This window comes from Loxodonta africana, chromosome 16 (genome assembly GCF_030014295.1).
Source record: "Loxodonta africana isolate mLoxAfr1 chromosome 16, mLoxAfr1.hap2, whole genome shotgun sequence".
NCBI lineage: Eukaryota > Metazoa > Chordata > Mammalia > Proboscidea > Elephantidae > Loxodonta > Loxodonta africana.
The window spans coordinates 36,028,630-36,050,120 of NC_087357.1; the positions used below are offsets into that span (position 1 = coordinate 36,028,630).

Below are 21,491 nucleotides of genomic sequence, written 5' to 3' on the forward strand. Positions count from 1 at the left end.
TTGTTGTCACAACTCATTCTGGAGGAATTAAGTGCATTCTGTGTGGTGCCAGGGGGAGAGGACTCTTGGAAGCTTGCACTTGGTTTCCTTTGGATTTCATCCCATGAGCCTCTTCCCTTTGCTTCTTTTCCTTTGTATCCTTTTGCTGTAATAAATCTTAGCCATGAGTGTGACCAGATGCTGAGTCCTGTGAGTCCTCCTAGTGAATCATCAAACCTAGAGGTGGTCTGGGAACCCCCCATCTGCAGCCATTGGTACTCATTATATCATGTCGTTCTATAACAGTTCTGCACTTATCTACACTGGTAACTCGCAGATCCGGGACTTGAACTCAGGTCTAATCTAAAGGCTCACTTGTTCCATGGAGTCACATAATGCTTATACTCACTGGTAATACAGGTCTCGAGACCTGAACACAGGGTCCTGCTGTTCTCAGATGTCCAGACAGAGCCCCCAGTCTCATCTCATTGTATTCTGGGGTGAGAATAAACCCCCGAACAGACCACCCTGAAGCAGCAGGGGCAGGGGGTCCCTATTTTTTAGGCCCCGTGGAATGTATTCCTGTGAGTTTCATCCCTGTGGATTCTCTCTGCTTCTTTTATGTGTTATCTGCTCCTTGGGAGACCAGCTGGTTGTATTTTCTGGCAATGAAGTGTGGGTAGGAGGGCTTACCAGGGGTCAGGGGCTGTGGCCACAAGCCAATCACCCGTTCTTTTTCCTGTCAGATAAAAAAGGACATGCTTTAGCTCTTCAAGTGTGGTTTAGGGTATAGATCAGAACAGTAGGAGATCGCTGCTTTCTTAAAAGGGTGACTAATTTCTAACATTCCCCACTGCAATCTCCATTAACTGCATGGAAATGTCTTTGAAAAAGAAGAAATTGTCTCCTTTCTCTTGCCGACTGCCAGGTGATGCACCTACCCACTTTCCTGGTCTGAGAGGCACATGAGCCCTGTGCTCTGTGTTTAAACTGTATTCTTCACCTAAGCTGCCTTGGAGCTCAGGGAGCCAGAGTTTTATCATGGAATGATCCTTTTTCTCAGGGAATCTTTTTTCCAGTAGCCCCCACTTTTCTCCTAGGGCTATACCAAGGCCCTTGAAGAGGTTAGGGGAGGCAAAGAAGGAAGAGACGTCCCCCTGTGTAGCCCTAGAGGGTAGTACAGAAACAAGAGGAAGGAGGGCAAAGATATCAGCCCCAGTCCCTCCATCCCCACGCCCATGCCCTCCAAATTCAAGTCAACTTCTGATTGACAAAGGAAGTGGCGCCATCGTCTCCCCCCAAAGATTACAATACGTGTTAACAGATGCCATTGCCACTTCCTGTTTCTAAGCCTCCCATGTAGCATCTCCTCCCTCCACTCAGTATACCGGTGACTTCTCACACACTTTCAGTCCAACCTCCTGGGTGTGGAGGTTCCATTGCAGCCTAATACAATAGACACAGACAATGCCAGGGGACAGTCCCCTTAGTTTCTTCATCAGTCAAATGGGTATAATAACAGTTCCTACCTTATAGAGTTAATGTGCAAATCAAATGAGGTAATTCAGGTGAAGTGCATGTAGTAGGCAGTCAATGAACTGCTGCTTCTGCTGTTGGTAATGTGGCTGCTGGTGTCCTTGTTGATGCTGCTAGGAACAAGCCCACCTTCCCAAGGTCACGATAAAAACACAGGAGTCCCTAAGTGGTACAAATGGTTCACGTGCTCAGCTGCTAACCAAAATATTGGAGGTTTGAGTCCACCCAGAGGTGCCGCGGAAGAAAGGGCTGACGATTTACTTTCCCAAAATCAGCCACTGAAAATCCTATGGAGCATGGTTCTACTCTGACACACGTGGGGTCACCGTGAGTTGGAATCGACTCGATGGCAACCGGTTTGGTTTGGTTTGAATTATCAGTCACTCCCTTTCTCTACCACCCAGTCCTGTGCCTCAGTTCTGTTAGCACTCCCTTCTCATTCTAAGAAGTCCACTAAGACCTCCTACAAGGAGCCGGCCACCGCCAGATGCCCTCTTGTCTTTCCGGAGCGTTGCCTTCTCCCCCCAAAATGGTGCCTCTTCTCTTAAAACCAGTGTCCCACTTCTTGATGTGCACCTTCCAGAGGGCTCTCCCTGCCCTGCTTCCTCCATCTGACAGCATTCCTGTTGCCCTAGCATACCGCTATGCCTCTAGGGAAACAGTCTAAGTCTTTGTTAGCCTTTTGTTCCTTTGGAGAGCCTATAGTTGTGGATCTCTGTGATTTAGAGGAGAGTCAGGCCCAAAACAATGTTTCATTTTTGTTCCTTTGTTTGGGTTTTGGTGGTAAGCTTTTTTTTTTTTTTTTGTGGGTTTTGCACAGTTACCACTGCTACTGAATATAACATTTATTTTTAGTGAGAAGGACAAGATCCTGTCAAAAATAAAGATGCACAAGAGCAAGAGCACTGACCCCAGAGCTGGACAGTGTGCTGGGTTGTGAGCCCAGCCTCCGGAGACTCCCCCAACCCCGGGTGGAACCGCGTGCCACTTTACAACTGAGTGGCCTTCAGCCATGCGCCGGACCTTCTAAGGTTCAATTTCCTCATCTGTAAAAAAGGATGGTAGACTTATTATGTGCGTATAAAGTTCTCAGCCCAGTGCCTGGCATGCAGAAAGCCCTCAACAAATGCTAGGGTGTCATTAGGACACAGCCTAAAATCCACTCTGAACCTGAGGTTACAGCCGGGGTTTTGGAATATATTGCAGAGGTTTGAGTCAGTCAACCTGCTTCTGGAGCTCACCTGTTTCATTCGCTCTGGAAGCAAATGTGATCATTGGCTCTTAACAGAGGCAGGCTGTGGCTCTGGCAATAAGCATAAGCTTCACTTTGCCACTTAGGTGACACCTGATGGTGAACTACGCTGGCCACTGAACCAGCAGTTGCCTACTATAAGGTCGTTCAGAGCCCCACGGATGTTGGTAGATAAATGCTGTGGTTATCAAAGATATCAAGAAAGTCCCACACCTCCCTCTGTGGCCTACCATTGACAAGCATAGTCATCACAGCCTCTTTGGGGCCTCCTTTCAAAGGCAATGACCACCACCTTGAGTTTATCCATGCATATGACGTGGGCCGCTAGCGTGCAGATGGCAGACAGTGCACTCATACACGAGCCAGGAGAGCCGATGTTGAACGTCATGGCCCTGGACTACCAGCCATCACAGAACCCAGCTGACATCAGCCCTCTCCTCCAGAAGCTCTAGTGAGGGAAAAACAGCCCAACCCACCCGTGCTGGATAAACACTTTTACTTGAAGAGGTCCTGTATTGAATACCAAGAGGACTGATCAGTAGAGAAATTCACAAACCAGCGAAGATCACAATGAAAATAATAACTATTCGTGATTGAGTGTTTTTGTAAGCACTGTATAGAATTATCTCATTCAATTCTTACAATAGTCCTTTGAGGCAGAGCTATTGTTTCCATTGGACAGGTGAGAAGCACAATGCTCAGAGAGGATAGGTAGGTAACTTGACCAAGGACACAGAACAAGAGTGGAGAGGAGATTCGAGTCCAGGCTTGTCTGGCTCCAGAGACAGGGTTCCTGGACCTGGGCTTCTGTAAGGCATCGGAGTGCATAGCTACGGCTTTCCCACATCATTTTCTCACTGTCACCCTTTGGAACAACAACGAAAACCATATGCAGCACCCTAACGCAGAAAACATCAGCATGGAACCGCTGTGGTTGAAGGGGGATGGGGACCAGAGCCCTACTTTTCCTCCCCCTTGGGATCCCTGAGGACCCTCTGGGGAACGCTTGGGCTCCATGGGACACAGACCAAAAGCCTCTGGTGAGGCTGAGGAAGCGTGGCCTTCAGAACGTGTTTCTTTCTTTATGAAAGGAAATGCAAATATTGGCCTTGTTGGGCAGATTAAACAAACTTGTAAAGCACCCAGGTACTAATGTTATATCCTAATGGACATCAAGGAACCCTGGTGGCACAACCATTAAGCGCTCAGCTCCTGACAGAAAGGTTGGCGGTTCGAACCCACCCAGTGGCTCTGTGGGAGAAAGACCCGGCTGTCTGCTTCCATATATATTACAGCCTAGAAAACCCTACTCAGTCACATGGGGTATCTCTGAGTATAAATCAACTTGATGGCACCTAACAACACCTTTTGTGGGAAAATAGTGTTAATCCAGGGGGATGTACAGTGGATTGAATGCTGTTCCCCCAAAAGATATGCCCATGTTTTATTCCCCAGAACCTGTGGGGATTACTTTATATGGCAAAAAGATATAATTAAGTTAAGGATCTTGAGAGGAAGAGCTTAGCAGGTATTAAAAGGTGGGCCCTAAATGCAATCACCTATATCTTTAGAAGAAAGAAGCAGAGGGGGTTTTGAGAGAAAGGGATACAGAGTGACCACAGAGGCCGAGGTTGGGGAGATGCAGCCACATGCCAAGGAATGCCTGCAGCCACCAGAAGCTGGAAGAGGCAAGGAACAGATCCCCCCGTGAGCCTCAGGAGGAAGCACAGCCCTGCTGACACCTTGATTTCAGACTTCTGATCTCTAGAATCATAAGGGAATAAATTTCTGTTGTTTTAAGCTACCCAGTTGGTGGTAATTTGTTACACAACCCTAGGGGGCTAACACAGGGGTCGTTGCACCAACATGGCACCAGCCCACGAGCTGTAGAAGGCAAAGGGCACGTGCTAGAATCCTTGGAATAACACATCAGAGGTGCTTGCCTCGTTCTAGGACAATGCCACCAGGCTTTACCAGGAACCTGTTTGCTCTTTCAAGACCCTTTGAAGGGCAGGTCCTCCTGACCACTGTAGATTCCTGCTCAGACTTTCGCTTTCTTCCTAAACCTCGTCTCCAGCAAGCACCACATCACATCAGTTACTCGTAATATCCAGATTGTCATTTCTGACAAAAGGTCTGCATTTATCGTTGAGTCTAATGATCGTGTGGACAGGAGCCTTATTTGTGCTGTCACCATCACACTCTGTCACCATCTACATCCAGGCCGGGGGGACGCTCAAGATGAGCAGTAATGCCTCCTAGACTCTGCTTGTGCTACATCTCCTCTTTCCTCACTTCACTTTAATAATTAGCATCTCCCAGGGAAGCGGAGCTGAGCCAAGTTAGGTCTGTGCTGCCACAAAGCAGCCACGGGGTTTGTGTGGCCTGGGCTCCATCATGGCACTGCCATGTCCCTCAACTGCAGAGACATTCCTCCCAGAGTGACTCCACAGCAGCCGAGCTGTAGAGACTCCTGCTAAGAGCCATCTGGCATTGATTTTTCAGCTCTACTCCCGAGAATTTGCTACAGCCAGGAAGTAAAAGAAGCAGGAACTCTTTTTTTTGGCTACCACACCTGCTGACGGTATCACATGTCAGTTCTACACCCACCGGTATAATTCGGAGAGGGCTTTGCCAAAAGGAATCCCTGGTCTAGTTAAAATAATACATTAGTTCAGAAATAGGAGGAAAACAAGGCATTATGGTTGGGTAGGGAATCTCTGGGTGATGCAAACGATTAATGCACTTGGCTGCTAACTGAAAGGCTGGAGGTTCAAGTCCACCCAGAAGTGCCTAAAAGAAAGGCCCGGTGATTTACTTCCAAAAGATCAGCCATTGAAAACCATGTGGAGCACAGTTCTTTTCTGACACACATGCGATTGCCATGAGTCAGGATCTACTGAATGGCAGCTGGTTTTTTGTTTGTTTTTTGGTTTATGATTGGGTAAAAAGAAACTAGAAGTTAGAGTTAGAGGACCTAAATTCAAGGCCCAGCCCTGCCCTTCCCAGCCGTGTGACTTGGGCACATTACTAACCTCTGGCCTACATTTCTCATTTAAGTTAGGGGGAGAAGGATAAGTAATTACCCTTCACTGGATCGCTGAGAGGATCAAATTGTAAATGTGGGTACGCCATAAAGCGCTATGCAAATCTAGACACTGACAGTGAGGACAAGAGGACAGAAGTGAATGTTTGGTTCCCTTTTGGTTCTATATTTTGAGTCCCAAGATCTAGGACGGGTTAGCCCACTAAAAGGATCGTTGTCGAGGTCCAGCTGGCCTCCTGGCCGATTATTAAGTCTCCAAATCAACAGAGACCTCCGGCTGCATTCCTGTCAAACGTTGCCCCATCTCAGCTTGTCGTACATTGAATTTCAAAAGATGCTGGATGCCTTCCCCTTACCTCTAAAAGAATGTTATGGTTCACGCATCAAAAGGAAAAGAGGAAAGCTCACGTCATCCCTAAGGATTGAGCGCCTGCAGATGCCCACACTTCATCTGACCCCACTTCTGACCTGTGTTTTGGGAATGGACTTGGGCAGAGCTGCCAAGGTATGGACCCTACTGGCCCTGGGAAGATGCAGTGGGCGCCAGGAGGACGGGGAAGAGTTTATAGGAAAAGGCTAATGAAATCAATCGCTGGTTTCCTGTCTGCTCTGAGCAGGGAGCCAGAGTAGTTGAGCCATGGGCAGGGCTCTGCCCAACAGCTGGAAAGAATGTGTTTCCTTGGAGTGGGAATCTACTCCACTCAGAGGAAACAAGAGGACAGAGTGTTCTTCGCCACCTTTAGGGAACATGTGTATTCAAGAATGGGGAAGGGAGATTTGAACGTGTTATGAATTAGCCAATAAGATCCTTCTAGGCATGTATACCACGGCTGGGTCTGTACGCGCTCGACTGTAGCAATGTTGTTATAAACCCCTAAATGGCAGAGACAAGATTCATCCACATCCTTTCAAACTGGACTCAGAACACAGCATGTCAACTGGTACCTAATGGATCTTGATAAGACCGGAAGGAATAGGGGTGGGCCTCACATCTTGGTGAACATAAAAACCATCAGGGAGTTTGTTTAAAATGCTGATCCCTCAGTCTCACGTCTAGAGATTCTGATCCCAGAGTTCTGGGTGGGGCTCAGGAACGTACGTTTTTAACAAGCTTCTCAGGTGTTTCCAATGCAGGTGGTCTACAGGCCCCTCTGAGATATGCTTAATACAGACCAGGCGTCTCAAGCTTTAATGCACACATGCATCACCAGGGTATCTTGTTAAAAGGCAGATTCTAATTCATAAATCTGGGGTAAGCCCCGAGATTTTGCATTTTTTAACACGCTCCATCCCATATTTTGAGTATCAAGACTCTGCTTGCTATGCTTTTCCTGCAGTCAAACAAACCACCTTCAGTGGGCCTTTGATCTAGATGGATGGTTCAAACCATAAAATGTCAGCTTTACCCAATATCTTAAATTATAGTCATGTACCTTTTACTTATTAATAGCTGCAACAATGGACTCAAACATACCAGCGATCATGAAGACGGCACAGGACCGGGCAACGTTTTGTTCTGTTACATGTGAGTTCTCCATGAGTTGGAGCTGACAAGATGGCAACTAACAACCACCATCACCACCTTTTATTTGTAATTTAAAATAACTTTTTATTTTAATTGTCAGTCAAGCGGTTAATTTTTTGTACAGCAAGCACTTTAAAGAAATAAACGTCTAGGTATAATTTGGTGCTTTCTCACTAATCCTGAACATACATTTTCTGTCCCTAAACTTTAATACACATTTTCTGTGATTGCCAGAGTCTGATTACCATTAAAGGATGGCTAAGGGAATCCAAGCCAGCTTGGCAACCAAGACCCCTCTGAGTGTCTTTATAGTTGACAGCTTTATATTTTTTTTAGAGCAAGAGTCTTTTCTAGGACTATTTCCTTCAAATCAAAATGAAGAATTTAATTCATCAGTTAACACTCCATAGCAACTAGAAGGCTTTTTGCTGCTTCTTCCAGCCATTGTTTTTCAAGACACATCCTCCTTAGCTGCAGCGCAAGAGGGAAAAGCAGAAAGAACTTGATTTTCCCACTGGATGGGGTAGGTAGGGTGAGCAGAGGGTCAAGACCAGCAATCAGAATAGCATGTCCACAGGATATGGGGACAATATGTGGAGATCCAGGCAAAGGGAGTCAGTGTCCAACACAGTGTGGCATGTGTGTCCTGCGAGGCACAGGGACTCCAACAGCAACTTGTATTAGACATTCCAAGCTAATCATCATGGAGCGTGGCCATCCACCCAGCTAGAGGCCTGGGCTGGGACTCCAGTTGGACAGAGCCCAAGGCTAGAAGGCCTTTCTCATGTGAAGATGGCCATCTCCTCTCCCCATCAGCTGTGACCAACAAGAGGCCACCTGGTCCTTGTTTTCACATGACAGCCCTGCCTTTGACAGCTAAGACTTCTGAAGCTGCTCTCTGCCCCTCACCAGGGCCCGTGACCTGTGTCTAGTGACCTGTGTCTCCTTGCTTGTCCAGCCCAGACATCAGCCCAGCTGTTTCCCAGTGGCCTTCAGTGTCCAGTACCCCAGTGGACTTACTCACTGCTGGAGAAAACCACAGCCACCTGCTGACCAGGCCCTCAACAGATTCCTGTCATCTCGCTTTACCAGGGCATTCCTGCAGCTCAATGGTCTTGTCATTCAGCTCCTGTCGATTTGGGTAGAAGAGCTAGGGCTCCCCAGGGGGAACCAGTCAGCTGCCTCTGCTGCAGACAACAGCCATATACAGTGTGTGTGTGTGTGTGTGTGTGCGTGCACGCGTGTGTGTATGTGTACACATGAATGTGCAAAGCCAACAGCTGTGTCATGGTTTGCAAGGTCTCGCTTGACCTTGAGGTAGAGCAAATATTATTAGCCCCACTTTATAGATGAGGAAACTGAATTCTAGTGAATATAAGCAGCTGCTTTTATCAAACATTGTGGGAGAGCATAGAAGAATAAAATATAGTCCTGCACTCTGTGGAGCTCACAGTCGGCTGTGCTCAAGGCTACACAGGTAATAATAATAATAATTCATTCTTTCAAAAATGTTTACCGAGTTCTCATTATGTGTCAGGCACTGAGGGTATAACGGGGAAGAAGACAGACAGACTAACTGGTGTTTATTGAGCGTTTTGCTCTGGGCCAAGCACTGCATTAGGTCTTTTACAGGTATTAGCTTAAGCCCCAGCACAACTCTATGGCATAGGAGCAGATGTCAGCACCCTCACTTAACACATGAGAAAACTGAGGCTTGGAAGGGGTGGACGACCTGTCCAAGGGCCCCCACACAGCTAGAGCATTGTAGGGCAGTAATCTGCCCTCAAGTGGTCTGACTTCTGGGCCAAGCACCTTACCACTGAGCAATACTGCCTCTGGCCCTTGATGTTCTGACTCCAAGTCCAGGGTGTTTTCTGCAGCCCCATGTTGCCCCCATAGAACCCACTCAGTCCGCAGAGCAGACACTCCCCAGGCCTGAGGGCAGGCAGTTCCGTTCCCAGATCCTATGACCCAGAAGGCCTGCCCCAGTTTCTGCGGGGCCGGCCTCACCCACCCCCACCCTGAGCATGGTGCCCTGGGGCTGCCCTGCCTGGGCCTGGAGCTCGACCTCGGGCAGTGCCTCTTGTCCAGGTTGGCTCCCTGGGCCCTGCTTCACTTACCTGCTCAGATTTCTCTGCTCCTGGAGTGGAGCTTGTTTTCTCTACATGGACTGACCCCAGTCCCACCACTGCCCTCAACTGCTCACCATCCCCCCAGGCATCCTGACCTCACCCTCAGAGGTCGCTGACCCTGCACCCCATTTACCATGGTAACCGTGGTGTAAGCCTCTCAATTGCTATTCCAACTTCTTTTTCCTTCCTTAGGCCATGACTTCCACACCCAGCAGAGAACTTTACCTCTTACTTACCTATGCAAAGATCAAGGTCTCTGGGCAACATCTTCCTAGTCGCTCCTTTCCACCTTGTCCTTTCTTCTGACCCATTCTAGCACCCTTTCCTCTTCTCTTACTGCAGCCCTAACCCATCTGCCAGTACCTTAGTCGTTGTTCCCCACCTCCTCCTACACATCTCGCCCAGGTATGCTTAGAACCCACTGGCTTTCTTTGGTCTTTTCATTTTGCCCAAAAACATGCACAGGCCTCAGAAATTGGGAAAACTCTCACCTCACCCGTGTCCCCTGGCCAATATCCTGGCATTTCTGTGACCTTTTTGCCCTTGATATGCTGCTACCCCCATCTACTCTCATGTGCCTCCAACCACCTCGCCTCTCTCTAAGGAAACAACTTCCTCGAAGGTGATCTGTGGCTTCCCACTTGCCAGTTGCTTTTTCCAGTCCTTGGTCTTTTGTTTGAACATTTGTTTGCTTGTGTAATTGAGGTGAAATTCACAGAACATAATATTAACCGTTTTAACTACATCAGCCTGAGACCAGAAGGGCTAGATAGTACCCAGCTACAACCGATGACTGCCCTGACAGGGGAACACGACAGAGAATCCCTGATGGAGCAGGAGAGCAGTGGGATGCAGACCTCAGATTCTCGTAAAAAGACCAGACTTAATGGTCTGACTGAGACTGGAAGGACCCCAGAGGTCGTGGTCCCCAGACCTTCTGTTAGCCCAAGACAGAAACCATTCCCAAAGCCAACTCTTTAGACAGGGATTGGACTCTCACACCATTTCTTTTGTTACCACCCAACCAATACATCTCCTTTTGAAATCCTACCTGTCTTTCAAATTATAGATCAAATGCACCTTCTTTGTGAAGACTTCACCCCAGCAGAAGTGATCTGTCCCTCGCCTGGAAGCTTGGGACTCAGGGCCATGCCTTACTTGTCATACTAGACTGGAGGTTTTCTGAGCAGAGGAATTATGTAATATGCCGTGTATCCATTCATTACAGTACCTAGTGGTATTCCTGGCCTACTAGTAAGATCCAGAAGGGTAGAATGAACTAATTAGATGAATAATTGACTTAAGTTTTTTACTCTTAAAGAGAGTGAGGCACCCATTTGGCTACTTGCCCCACCATACCACCCCTGATTTGGTCCACCTCCTCAACCTAAAGAGTGACAGGAAAAATAAATAAAAACACCAAGCTTGTTAGGAGCTTCTAGTTACTTATGGCACAAAGGAAAGAAAGTTTGAGCCGAGATTAAAAATATTTTGTGACCCATCAGTTAAGTGATTTGGCTGAATCCACAGCAAGTTGGTCACAGACTGGGGTTGGAGCTCACCTCTTGTACCCCACACCCCACACTGGTCTTATTGCTGCAACTCTCAGTGCCCGCAGCCTCCCTGGAGCCCAGCTCTGCTCTGGAACACAGGCCTTAGGAGCCAAGAACCAGACTCATTTCCAGAACATAATAAGTCAAATAGTTGTTCCACTTTCTGTGTTTACCTTTCTGTGAGGACGGTGGGGGACCTTGAGTTGTGTCTGGAGGACACAGGGACTCTGATGCCAGAGAAGCACTGTTTTCCATCAGTAGGCCCTGGCAAGTCTGTCTTCAGAATGCCCAGACCCAGATGAGTCACTGTCTATCCAGGGGCTCATCCTTCATCCTTCCTGGCACTTCTCTTCCTGAAAATACGTGGCTCCTGAAATGCTGCTCTCGTTCAGCATGGTACTAGTTAAAGGTGTCAGTCATTGGCTTCCAGCTCCTGGTTCCAGAGATGGACGTGTGACCCAACTAGGCCAGTCAGAGCCTTTCCCTGGGGTTTTTCACATTCGAATGAGGAAAGAGAGCATCTTCTGCTCTAGTGCTGAAGCTGAGATGCAAGGCTAAGAGTGCCTCCATGGTTCAAGTCTTGTGAAGGATGGCGTGAGATAGTGAGGCTAGCAGACAGAGAAAAGAGGAAGAGGGAAGGGGAAACAAAGTCCTGGCAACTTCCTGGTTCATAGCCCTGAGTCTACCCACCTCTACGGCCCAGCTGTGCCCTTGCTGTTCCTGCCAAGTTTGGACAGATGAGTCACTAAAACTCCTTCCACTAGTTCAGGTTGAGTGTTTGTCACTTTCAGTCGAAGAACCCTGATTAGCACAGCCTTCATCTGTCATCTGAATCCGTTCTCTTGACAGTTTATAGAATTTCTTCCTCCCTGCCTTCTTCTTTTCCTGGGAGACATTGAGAAATGGAGTCATGATCTTCATCGTCATCATCATCATCTTCATCATTACCATCTACAACGTCATCATCAACATCATCATCTTTGTCATCATTGTCATCATCAACAGCAACATCCACATCAACAACCATGGCTGAACACCTGCTCTTTCCTGGCATTGTCCAATGTATGGTGAGGAATAGAGCTGCATATGATAGTCTCTGCCTTCTGGGTGCTTCCATGCTCATCAAAATATAAGTGATTCCAAGGGCACAGAGCATGTGCTGAGCACACCTTTTTTAGCACAAGGCATAAATCAGTCAGTCTGCATGGAGTGTGTACAGAACACAGACGCTATCACTGCAGATTATTCTGACCTTTTGGTACCAAACATCCCTTTCTTGAAAAACATCCACCCCTTAGGACAAAAGGTTCTTTTCCTTCATCTTAAAGTTACTTTCTCTAACAGAACACTCTTAGTCTGTGGCTTTTCTTCACCCTGGTCAGCTCCTAATTCAGGATGAAATCTGTTTTGCTTTTTTTTTTTTCTGGGATGCCCTTTCTAACCTTATCCAGTTTACTCCCCCTTAAGGTCCTCTTCCCAGATTTCTTGCCAGGCCCAGAACCTTCCCATTACCAAAGTCTCCATTCCTTTAAACTCATTTCTGGCCTCTGGATACACCCTGTGGATCTCCTGTTTGAATACCTTTCCATGTGTTTTCTGGTCCTGTTTAACTGCAATGGCTTTCAAAGAATTAAATATGTAAGAAGGAAAAAGAACATTATGCACATTTCTAAAGAAATAATCTATGCTCTGTGTCATGCATTCAAAATGGGAAGCATTTAGATATGGCTAGAAAGGAAAGAAGAATGAGGAATAGAAAACAGGGGGTTCTGGAATCTCTGTATTCATTCTTGCCCTTCCGCCCTCAGACTTCACACCAGATCCTCAAATATTCTGAGATCCAAGTCCTAACCCAACTAGATCCAGGCCTCCCTTGAGGAGACCCACTACTGTGAATTCAAATGGCTATGTGTGGTGCAGTGAATTACTTAATATGGCCCTTCTAGCTGTAGTCTTTGTGACTCCCACACAGTGATTGGGTGGGACTCTGCAAAAAAGGTGTATGGCACCCTGTGGGGGTTGGACCATGCAAATAAGGCATATGGAACCCTAAGGAGGGGATTGGTCAGTTTTGCCATCCACTAGGCTTAAAATGAGCCACCCCAGAGGCGGACAGGAGGGACCTCATTATCACCAAGAAAGAAGAGCTAGGACTGGAGTGCATTCTTTGGACCTGGAATTCCTGCTTTGAGAACCTCCTAGAGCCCGGAGACAGAACTGTAGCACCGGCGATGGTGAGAGACAGCAAGAAGTAGCGGCAGAGGCAGCAGAACCAAGAGACCAGCAGGAGATGGCGTGGTGGGCTTTCTGGCCCACGGACGGAAGAGCAGCGCACCTTCAGGCGGGAGGCTCTCTGGCATTGTTGGGTGCCTCTGGGCACTTACTGGTGGAGCTAAAGAGCTTTTTAACACTTGCCTGAGCAGGGCAATGGCTGATCCACCCCAAGAGGCCTGAAGAGCTGAGGGCCAAGTGGTCAAGGGCCAGGGAAAGTCCTGCCTATAGGCACGGCTGAGAAGAGTCTGTCCTGATCGAAGACCTGTATCCTGAGTCATTCCTGATCCTGAATTGTAGCCTGTTACTTCCCTAATAAACCCCGTAATTGTTAGTATTGTCTGTGAGTTCTGTGTGGCTATTGCAATGAATTATCCAACTCAACAGAGAAGTAGAGAGTGCTGTTGGAGGAACAGCCGATGTCAGAATTGGTAAAAAGGTTGGAAAGAGGAGGTATGCCTGACCTCTGCGTCATAGGAATCAGCCTTGGGCTGATGCTGAAGGTGACTCTTCCCCTTGTGAAGTTAGAGGAGGTTAGATGCCTCTGCCATGCTATTTTTTACACCATCCTAGAGGATTCCGCTGATTTATGAATAATCCTTTCTCCTAGTTTCCAGGGGTAAATTCCTCTTCTCCTGAGGTCTGAGATGATACATCATCCTTATCTACTCCCTTTTCCGAAAAGTGTGTGGCTTAAAAATATATTATTTCCCACAATTCTGTGGGTCAGAAGTTTGGGCAGGGCTCAGCTAGGTGGTTCGTTCTTCTGCTCCACGTAACATCAGCTGGTATCATTCACTTGGCTACAATAACCTGTTAGCTGGGCTGGGATGGAAAGTCCAAGAAGGTGTGATAAGGGGCCTGGGTTTCATTCCTGCACATTGGGAAACCACCAAAGGGTTTTTGGCAGGACAGTGCCATGATCTGATTTATGTGTTAGAAAGATGACTCTGGCTACAGTGTGGGGAGTGAGATTGGAGGGAGCAAGTAGGGAAACAGAGGAAGGAGGATCTCTAGCGACAGTGGTAGTCAAGGGAGAAAGAAGAGAAAGGGTTTGAAATATTTTAAGAGGGAGAAATGACAGGATTGGCTGATAAATTAAATGTGAAGAGAAGGGGGAGGAGGAACCAAGGCTGATGCCAGGGTGCTGGCTTCGGTACAGGGGTGCCCGATGGGGAGGGATCAAGCAACCAGTAGTTCCATTTTGGACATATTCCACCTGAGATGACTGTGGGACATGGAAGAGATGTCAGGTAGGCAGTCAGATACACCAGTCTAAGTTCGGCTGGAAATTTGGGTTGGAGAAATAAATCTGGGGTCATCAGTCATGGATATTATCCCCTAGAAAAAGAGGAAAGAGAAGAGGACCCAGAACCAGGCGAGGGGACTCCAACATTAAGAGGGCTAGGGGAGGAGGGAGAACTTGCAAAGGGGAGAAGGAAGGGAAGCCAGAGAGGTAGAGGGAAAACCAGAGGTGGGTGGCTTCTTATGAACCAAGAGGGGAGAGTGTTTTCTCCTAGTTTCCAGGAATAAATTCCTCTTCCCTTGAGGTCTGAGATGATACATCAACCTTGTCTACTTCCTTTTCCAAAAAGTTAGCAGCTTAAAAAAAAAAAAAAGTGATTATTTTTCACAATTCTGTGGGTCAGAAATTTGCGCAGAGTTCAGCTAGGTGGTTAACGTGACGTCAGCTGGTGACTGGGCTACAGTCAGCTTTTGGCTGGTCTGGGCTGGAAAGACCAAGAAAATGTGATAAGGGGGCCTGGGTTTCATTCCAGCACAACAGGAGGCCATCAAAGAGGAAAGCAGTGGGGCCAGGAAATGGTAACAGACAACTGTCCCAGATACAGCTGAGAGGCTGGGGGAGCTGAAGCCAAAAAGGTGTCCCTAGGTGTGGCCACATGAACGTCACTGGTGATAGGGACAAGAACAGCTTTGGTAAATTTGGGGGGCGGAAAGTAGATTGGGTGGGGTAGATGGGTGTGGAGAAAGTGGAGACAGCTTGTGGAGACAACTCTACTGAGAAGTTTGATTATAAAGGGGAAAAAAGAGAGATACCCACAGAGGATGAGAGGTCAAGGGTGGGATTTTAGGGGGTAAGAAATACTAGAATGTGTTTGGAAACTATCAAAAATGATCCGTGGAGAGTGAGAAATTGCTCCTCAGTGTTTTGAGTTTTAAAATAATGATGTGAACTTAAAGTTGTGTAACTCTTCACGGTTTACCAAGTGTTATCACATACACTGTCTCACTTCATTCTCACAGCCACCCTGTGAGGTATGTAGCAGCCCAAGTTACCGATGAGGAAACTTGAATTAAGCATCAAGCTCAAGGTCAGAGTCGGGAAGTGGTGGGTCAGGAGGCCCCCCCACCAGGTTGCTCTCAATCTAACCCCAAGGCCTCCTTCCTGTCCACAGCGGTCCTGTACGGTGGACTGGTACCCGACCTGGCCAGCCCTGGGACATGTATCACCATGGTGTCTCTCAGGCACGTTTTACAATGTCCTCCAACACAATCACCTTTGTCCACTGGCCCATCCTTTGATACTATGAAGTCACAGCAGCTTTTCAGAGATATGGAACCCTGTCCCACATCCTGGCTCTGTCTAACTAAATTTCACAGAGTTCTTCTGCTCCTGAATTTCTAGAAGTGCCTAGCAATCTCTGGCAGGTGTCTGAGAGAGGGAAGTATAACCCCATGGACTGCACATCCAGCTCCCCAGGCCATCACTGTGCCTGGGATTGAACACAGATGCCACGGAGTGGCCGTGGGCAAGTCCCCTAGCCTCTCTGCCTGTTGGTCTCCATATCTGTAAAATGGGGATGTTAATAGGACCTAATTCCTAGGATGAAATGAGATAATGGGTGTAAAGTGCTTAGAGTAGTCCTTGGCACATGGTGAGTGCTCTATTAATGCTACCCAGGGTTGTTTTTCTACCACCCGTCTGTCAGTTTGTTGTACTATGGTGGCTTGTGTGTTGCTGTGATGCTGGAGGCTATGCTACTGATATGTCAGATACCAGCAGGGTCACTCGTGGTAGACAGGTTTCAGTGGCGCCTACAGACTAACACAGACTAGGAAGAAAACCATGGCAATCTGCTTCCAAAAATTAGCCAGTGAAGACTTTATGGCTCACAACAGCATAATGTCTGATATAGTGCTGGAAGATGAGCCTCCTAAGTGGGAAAGCACTATGCAAGGCCACAACAATGGACTTGAACATCCAGTGATCATGAAGGTGGTGCAGAGCCAGGCCACATTTTGTTATGTTGGATGTAGGGTCACTATGAGTTGGAGCCAATTCATGGCAACTAATGACAGCAACATGATTATTTTTATTCGTTTATTCATTCACTCACTAATTCTTGCATTAGATGTAAATGCAAGACAGCGGTTGAACACCAACTCTGTGCCAAGCATTGCTGTAGGCACAGCAAATATGGAGGTGCATCCACATGCTTCCTGGGCCCCAGAAGCATATTTGTTAATGAGGGAAGTGATGCTGGGACACAAACAATTCTGCTCTCGGCAGGAGGAAGAGAGATATAAAGCCCTGTGGGCTTTCAGAGAGAAGGTCACATCTGACTGGGGCAGTCAGTGCAGACTTTGTGGGTAGGCAGGAGGGTGGTTAGTGGGCCAAGATTGCAAGTGGGAAGAGCCTTCCCCAGGGGTGGGCGGCTGCAGCTGAGCAAAGTCACAGAAGCCAAAAAAGGCCAAGGCATAGTCAGGATGGTGAGGAATCAGATGGGAAGGGGGGATTAAGGCTGATTATCCTGGGGGAAAGTGTGAGAGTCTCCAGATGTCAGGCCTGCAAACCCTGTGTAGGACAGCATGGTGGAAGGAAGGGGTGGCAGCCCTGTGCACTGCCCACTGGCCCTCTATCCCTGACCTTGCGCCACAGGTCGTCAAGAGGTCTGATGGAGGAGCCGTCGGTCTGGCTTCATGTCTGTAGGATCTGAGGGGAGGGACAACAGGTTCAGGGTTCATCCCAGGCTGCCATATAGGTTTGGGGCAGCCCCTATGGCACTACTCACTCTATGACAGATGGCAGAATTTGACCCAGCCTAGGAAACTCACCCCCTATTCCCCTTAGGGGACCTTGGAGCCCGCACTCCCCCCCCCACCCCAGTTCATCAAGAAAGGCCATCCAGAGCCTCCTGATCCCCCAGGGCCACCACCCATGGGAACAGGGACATTGTGTACCCCACTCTACCGGTCCAGGGTGAACAAGAAGGTTCAGGGTGAAATGACTGGCCTTTAAGATGTAGGGAGGCCACAATCCCTCACCTCCCACTGGGAGCCAGCTCCAGGGAGTGTTACAGACGTTCCCGGGAGTTCCCAGGGGTGTGGGAGGGGTCCAATGCTGGACTTTATTTGGTGGCTCCTCAGCTATGAGGGGGAGGAGATGCCTACTCTGTCCATCCCAGAAGGTCAGAGTTAGACTCATGGGCCCAGAGACAGAGACCAAGAGGGGCTCTCACAGAGCTGCTCATCCAGTGGCTTTAAACTTTGTCTCTGGAAGAGCTTGTGCAAACATTTTTTGGAATGTGATGCGTCAAATCAAATATATCAGTGTAGACATGCTGTGGTTGAAACTGAGAGGGGAGGGCCCAGAGGCCTCCCTCCACAACCACACCTGGTCCACACCTTTGCAACCCTCTGATTTAGTCCAACTCTCTCACTTTACTGAGGAGAAACAGCGCCTAGAGAAGGGAACTGGCCAGCCCATAGTCACAAAACTAATCTCTGATAGAACCAAGACCCGTAAGAAACAAATGAGATCAAAGATGAAAAAGTGCTTTGTCAACTGTGAAGTGCTGTGGACACGTAGGGTTATCATTATCTCTGCCGATTACATGAAGTTTCAGGCATTTCTCACAGTTGGTACTTTGGGGAAGGCTGCTAGAAACTAATACATAGGACTAAGAGGGTGCTGACATCCTAGGCTGCAGGGAAAGAACACCAGGTTTGGATCCTGGCAATGTGGTTAGAGACCCAGAGCACCACTTCTGAGCTGTGTGACCTTGGACAGCTTGCTTTGCTTCTCTGACCCTCAGTTTCCTTTTCTAGAAAAAACACCTTACCTACCTTCTCTCTGGAATTATGTGGGGCTCAAGTGAGACAATGTATAAGAAAGTGCTTTTAACATGGCACACACTCTACGAATATAGAATCCAAACCCCATATTATAGGGCTGTCGTGATGGTAGTAAACAGAAGACCCGGAGGATTTCAGGACTAGTATTGGGTACTCAGAGGTACTTCCTGTCCCTAAGGGCTAAAGCCAGCTGCTGACAGTGCTGAACCCAGGTCTTCTGTCTCTACTGCCTCAACGCATCTCCACAGGTCACGCCACACTCTCAACACACAGCCCTCAGACACTCTTTGTCAAGGGGTCTAAAGCATGACCTTCCATCACTGGGTGGCTAACTCAGTCTCAGTGATTGCCCATCTTCGCTTTCACACACTGTGGGTGCCAGGAGGCACCCGGCCAGTTGCTCAGCATCCCCTAAACTTCACTGGCTCTGCATCTTGGTGACAGAAGAGAGGGCCAAGTTGGATCTGTTTCAGGAAAGCAAGAAGTGATTTCTCTCAAAGACCTTGGAGAGCTCTTTCCAACCTCCCCCAAGTGTTCTCAGCTGGGCACTCGAGAGGCCAGCAGCAGAACTTCGCTTGGGATATTCGCACCCAGGTCAAGACAAGGGCTGGGGACTCAGTAAAGGGGGTTTAACTGGGTTCCTTGGAGAGCCTGGCAGGCTGGTGGACCCAGGATGGAGAGGAAGCCTTCAGACATTCAGGCTATGCTGTTGGGGGTGACCTGGGGTGCATGGCTTTCCTGTGGGGCCTTCAGGGTGGGAAAGGTGATGGGAAGAAATTGATAGTGGGACACGTAAGCCCCTATGACCCAGACATGACTTCTGAGGCGTCATTCATTCAGTTATTCAACAAATATTTACTGAGAACCTAGTGTGTGCAGACACTGTTCTAGGCACTGGGGAACAGAATAGACAAAAGACTCTACCCTTGTGGAGCTGGCATTCTAGTGGAATCAGACAGACAATGAACAGATAATAAGATAGAGGATTGAACCCTGGTGGTAAAAGCTGCAGAGAGACAGCGGGAATGATGGATGAGGTGTACAGGGTGGTGGTGGTGGTGGTATGTGCCACGGAGTCAGCTCCAACTCATGGTGACCCCATGTACAACAGAGCAAAACATTGCCTGGTCCTGCACCATCATCGCAATCGTTGGTATACTCAAGTCTGTTGTTGTGGCCGCTGTGTGTAATATTTTGAGTACCCTCCAACCTAGAGGGCTCATCTTCCAGCACTATATCAGACAATATTCTGTTGTGATATATAGGGTTTTCATTGGCTAATTTTTAGAAGTGGATCACCAGGCCTTTTTTTCTAGTCTGACTTAGTCTGGAAGTTCTGCTGAAACCTGTCCACCAGAGATGGCATTTAAGTATCTGTGGCATAGCTTCCAGCATCATTGCAACGTGCAAGCCACCACAGTATGACAAACTAACAAACGGGTAGTAGGCAGGGTAGCGGCAGTTGCAAATTTTGGGAGTGTGGGCAGGGAAGTCTTCACTGAGAAGGAACAATTGAGCAGGGCCTGAAGGTCTGGCTGTCTGGACGAACAGCATCCTAAGCAAAGAGAACAGTAAACACAAAGTCCCTGAGACAAGAACAGGCTCCAGGGCTTCAATGAAGCAAGAAGGCCACTGTGGCTGGAAGGGGTGAGAAAAGGGGAGAGTGGTGGGCGATAAGGATTGGCGAGTGTTTTAATCTTTTCTTTTGAGCTTCTTAGAGGGAAGAGGCAAAAAAAATCCAGTAGGTCCACTTGATAACTTTAGCTATGTTCATATTTTCCCGCCTGAGTTCCTAATTTCATACCAACCCGTTAACTGCTGGAACTTTCTATCAGAAGAAGGTCCTTCCAGACCTCAGCAACTAAGGCTTCTGCTCCTCCAGGGCTCCTTCATGCATGGTCTTTTGGGAGAGTGAAAAAGGCCTGAGTTCAAATCCCAGCACATGACAATTACTACTGTATGACCTTGGGAAGGAGACTGTAAGCCTGTTTTCTTGATAAACCTCATCCGTTACTTCAGCTGTAAAATGGGTTGATGATAATACTGTCTCCTACATGAGGGAATTTTTTGCTTTTTTCGGTGAAATCTGTGTAAGGGAGTTGTCTCAGGCTGCCACTCCTCTCCACCACGCCACACCTTATATTGTATCCCATGTGGCCTGGTTGACTTTCACTCTGGGTGGCGTGGATCAGATTCAGGGACACCTATCACACACCCAGAGAGCCCCAAGGTGAGACAGGCAAGGGTCCTCTCAGACAGCTCTGGGGCTGAATTGCCCGTGGTATGTGTGGTAGGACTTGGAGCCCATTGCTCTGGTCGGCTGGCCTCCCCAACATACCCTCCCTCTCCTCCTCCAGGTACAATGGCCCCAACCTGGTTCTGAAGTACGACCGGACCCTGAAGCGGCTGGTGAACATCGCCGTAGATGAGCGCAGCTCACCCTACTATGCACTGCGGGACCGGCAGGGGAACGCCATCGGGGTCACTGCCTGCGACATCGACGGGGATGGCCGAGAGGAGATCTACTTCCTCAACACCAACAATGCCTTCTCGGGTAAGGACCCAGCCTCCGGCCCTCCTCTCGCACCTTTCGCCTTCCTCCTCCCACACCAACAACTGAGGGCAGGACCTTTGGGGACCTGGCCTTGCTCAGACCGTCCCCAGGCAGAGACCCCTGCTGCCTCCAGGACCTCCCGGTCCCCAGCAGATGAGCCCTTTCTTCTCTCGTGCATGAAGCTTGTAGCTCTCATCTCCCAGACCCTGAGCCTGGAGGTGAAGGACGTGGACAGAGGAGACCATTCTCCCCTTAGACTGTGTCCTCTTAGCCCCCAGTCCTCCTAGCCCCACCCCTCCTCTCCATCTGCCTGCTCCTGCCCTGGTTCAAGCACTCGCCACCTCCCACCTGGGTCACTACCAGAGCCCACAGACCAGCCTCAGGATCACCCTCTATGCTGCTTCTAGGGAGGCCTTTCTAACGTGCACTGAAATCTTCCAGTGGCCCCCACACTTACAGGATTTCACCCAAGCTCCTGAGCTGAACTCATTAATTCATTCCCCAAAGTCTTGCTGAGCACCTAGTCTACACCAGACCCTGGGTGAG

At 48.5% G+C, this 21,491-nt stretch overlaps 1 protein-coding gene across 1 annotated transcript in view; it reads left to right on the forward strand.

Annotated features, from left to right (window-relative positions):
* The window catches only part of CRTAC1 (cartilage acidic protein 1), a 129,192-nt gene that overhangs the window by 49,929 nt on the left and 57,772 nt on the right, over positions 1-21,491 (forward strand). The window contains exon 2 of the mRNA XM_003408983.3: positions 20,749-20,945. Coding sequence (XP_003409031.3) covers positions 20,749-20,945 — 197 coding nt within the window. The remainder of the gene's footprint in view (positions 1-20,748; positions 20,946-21,491) is intronic.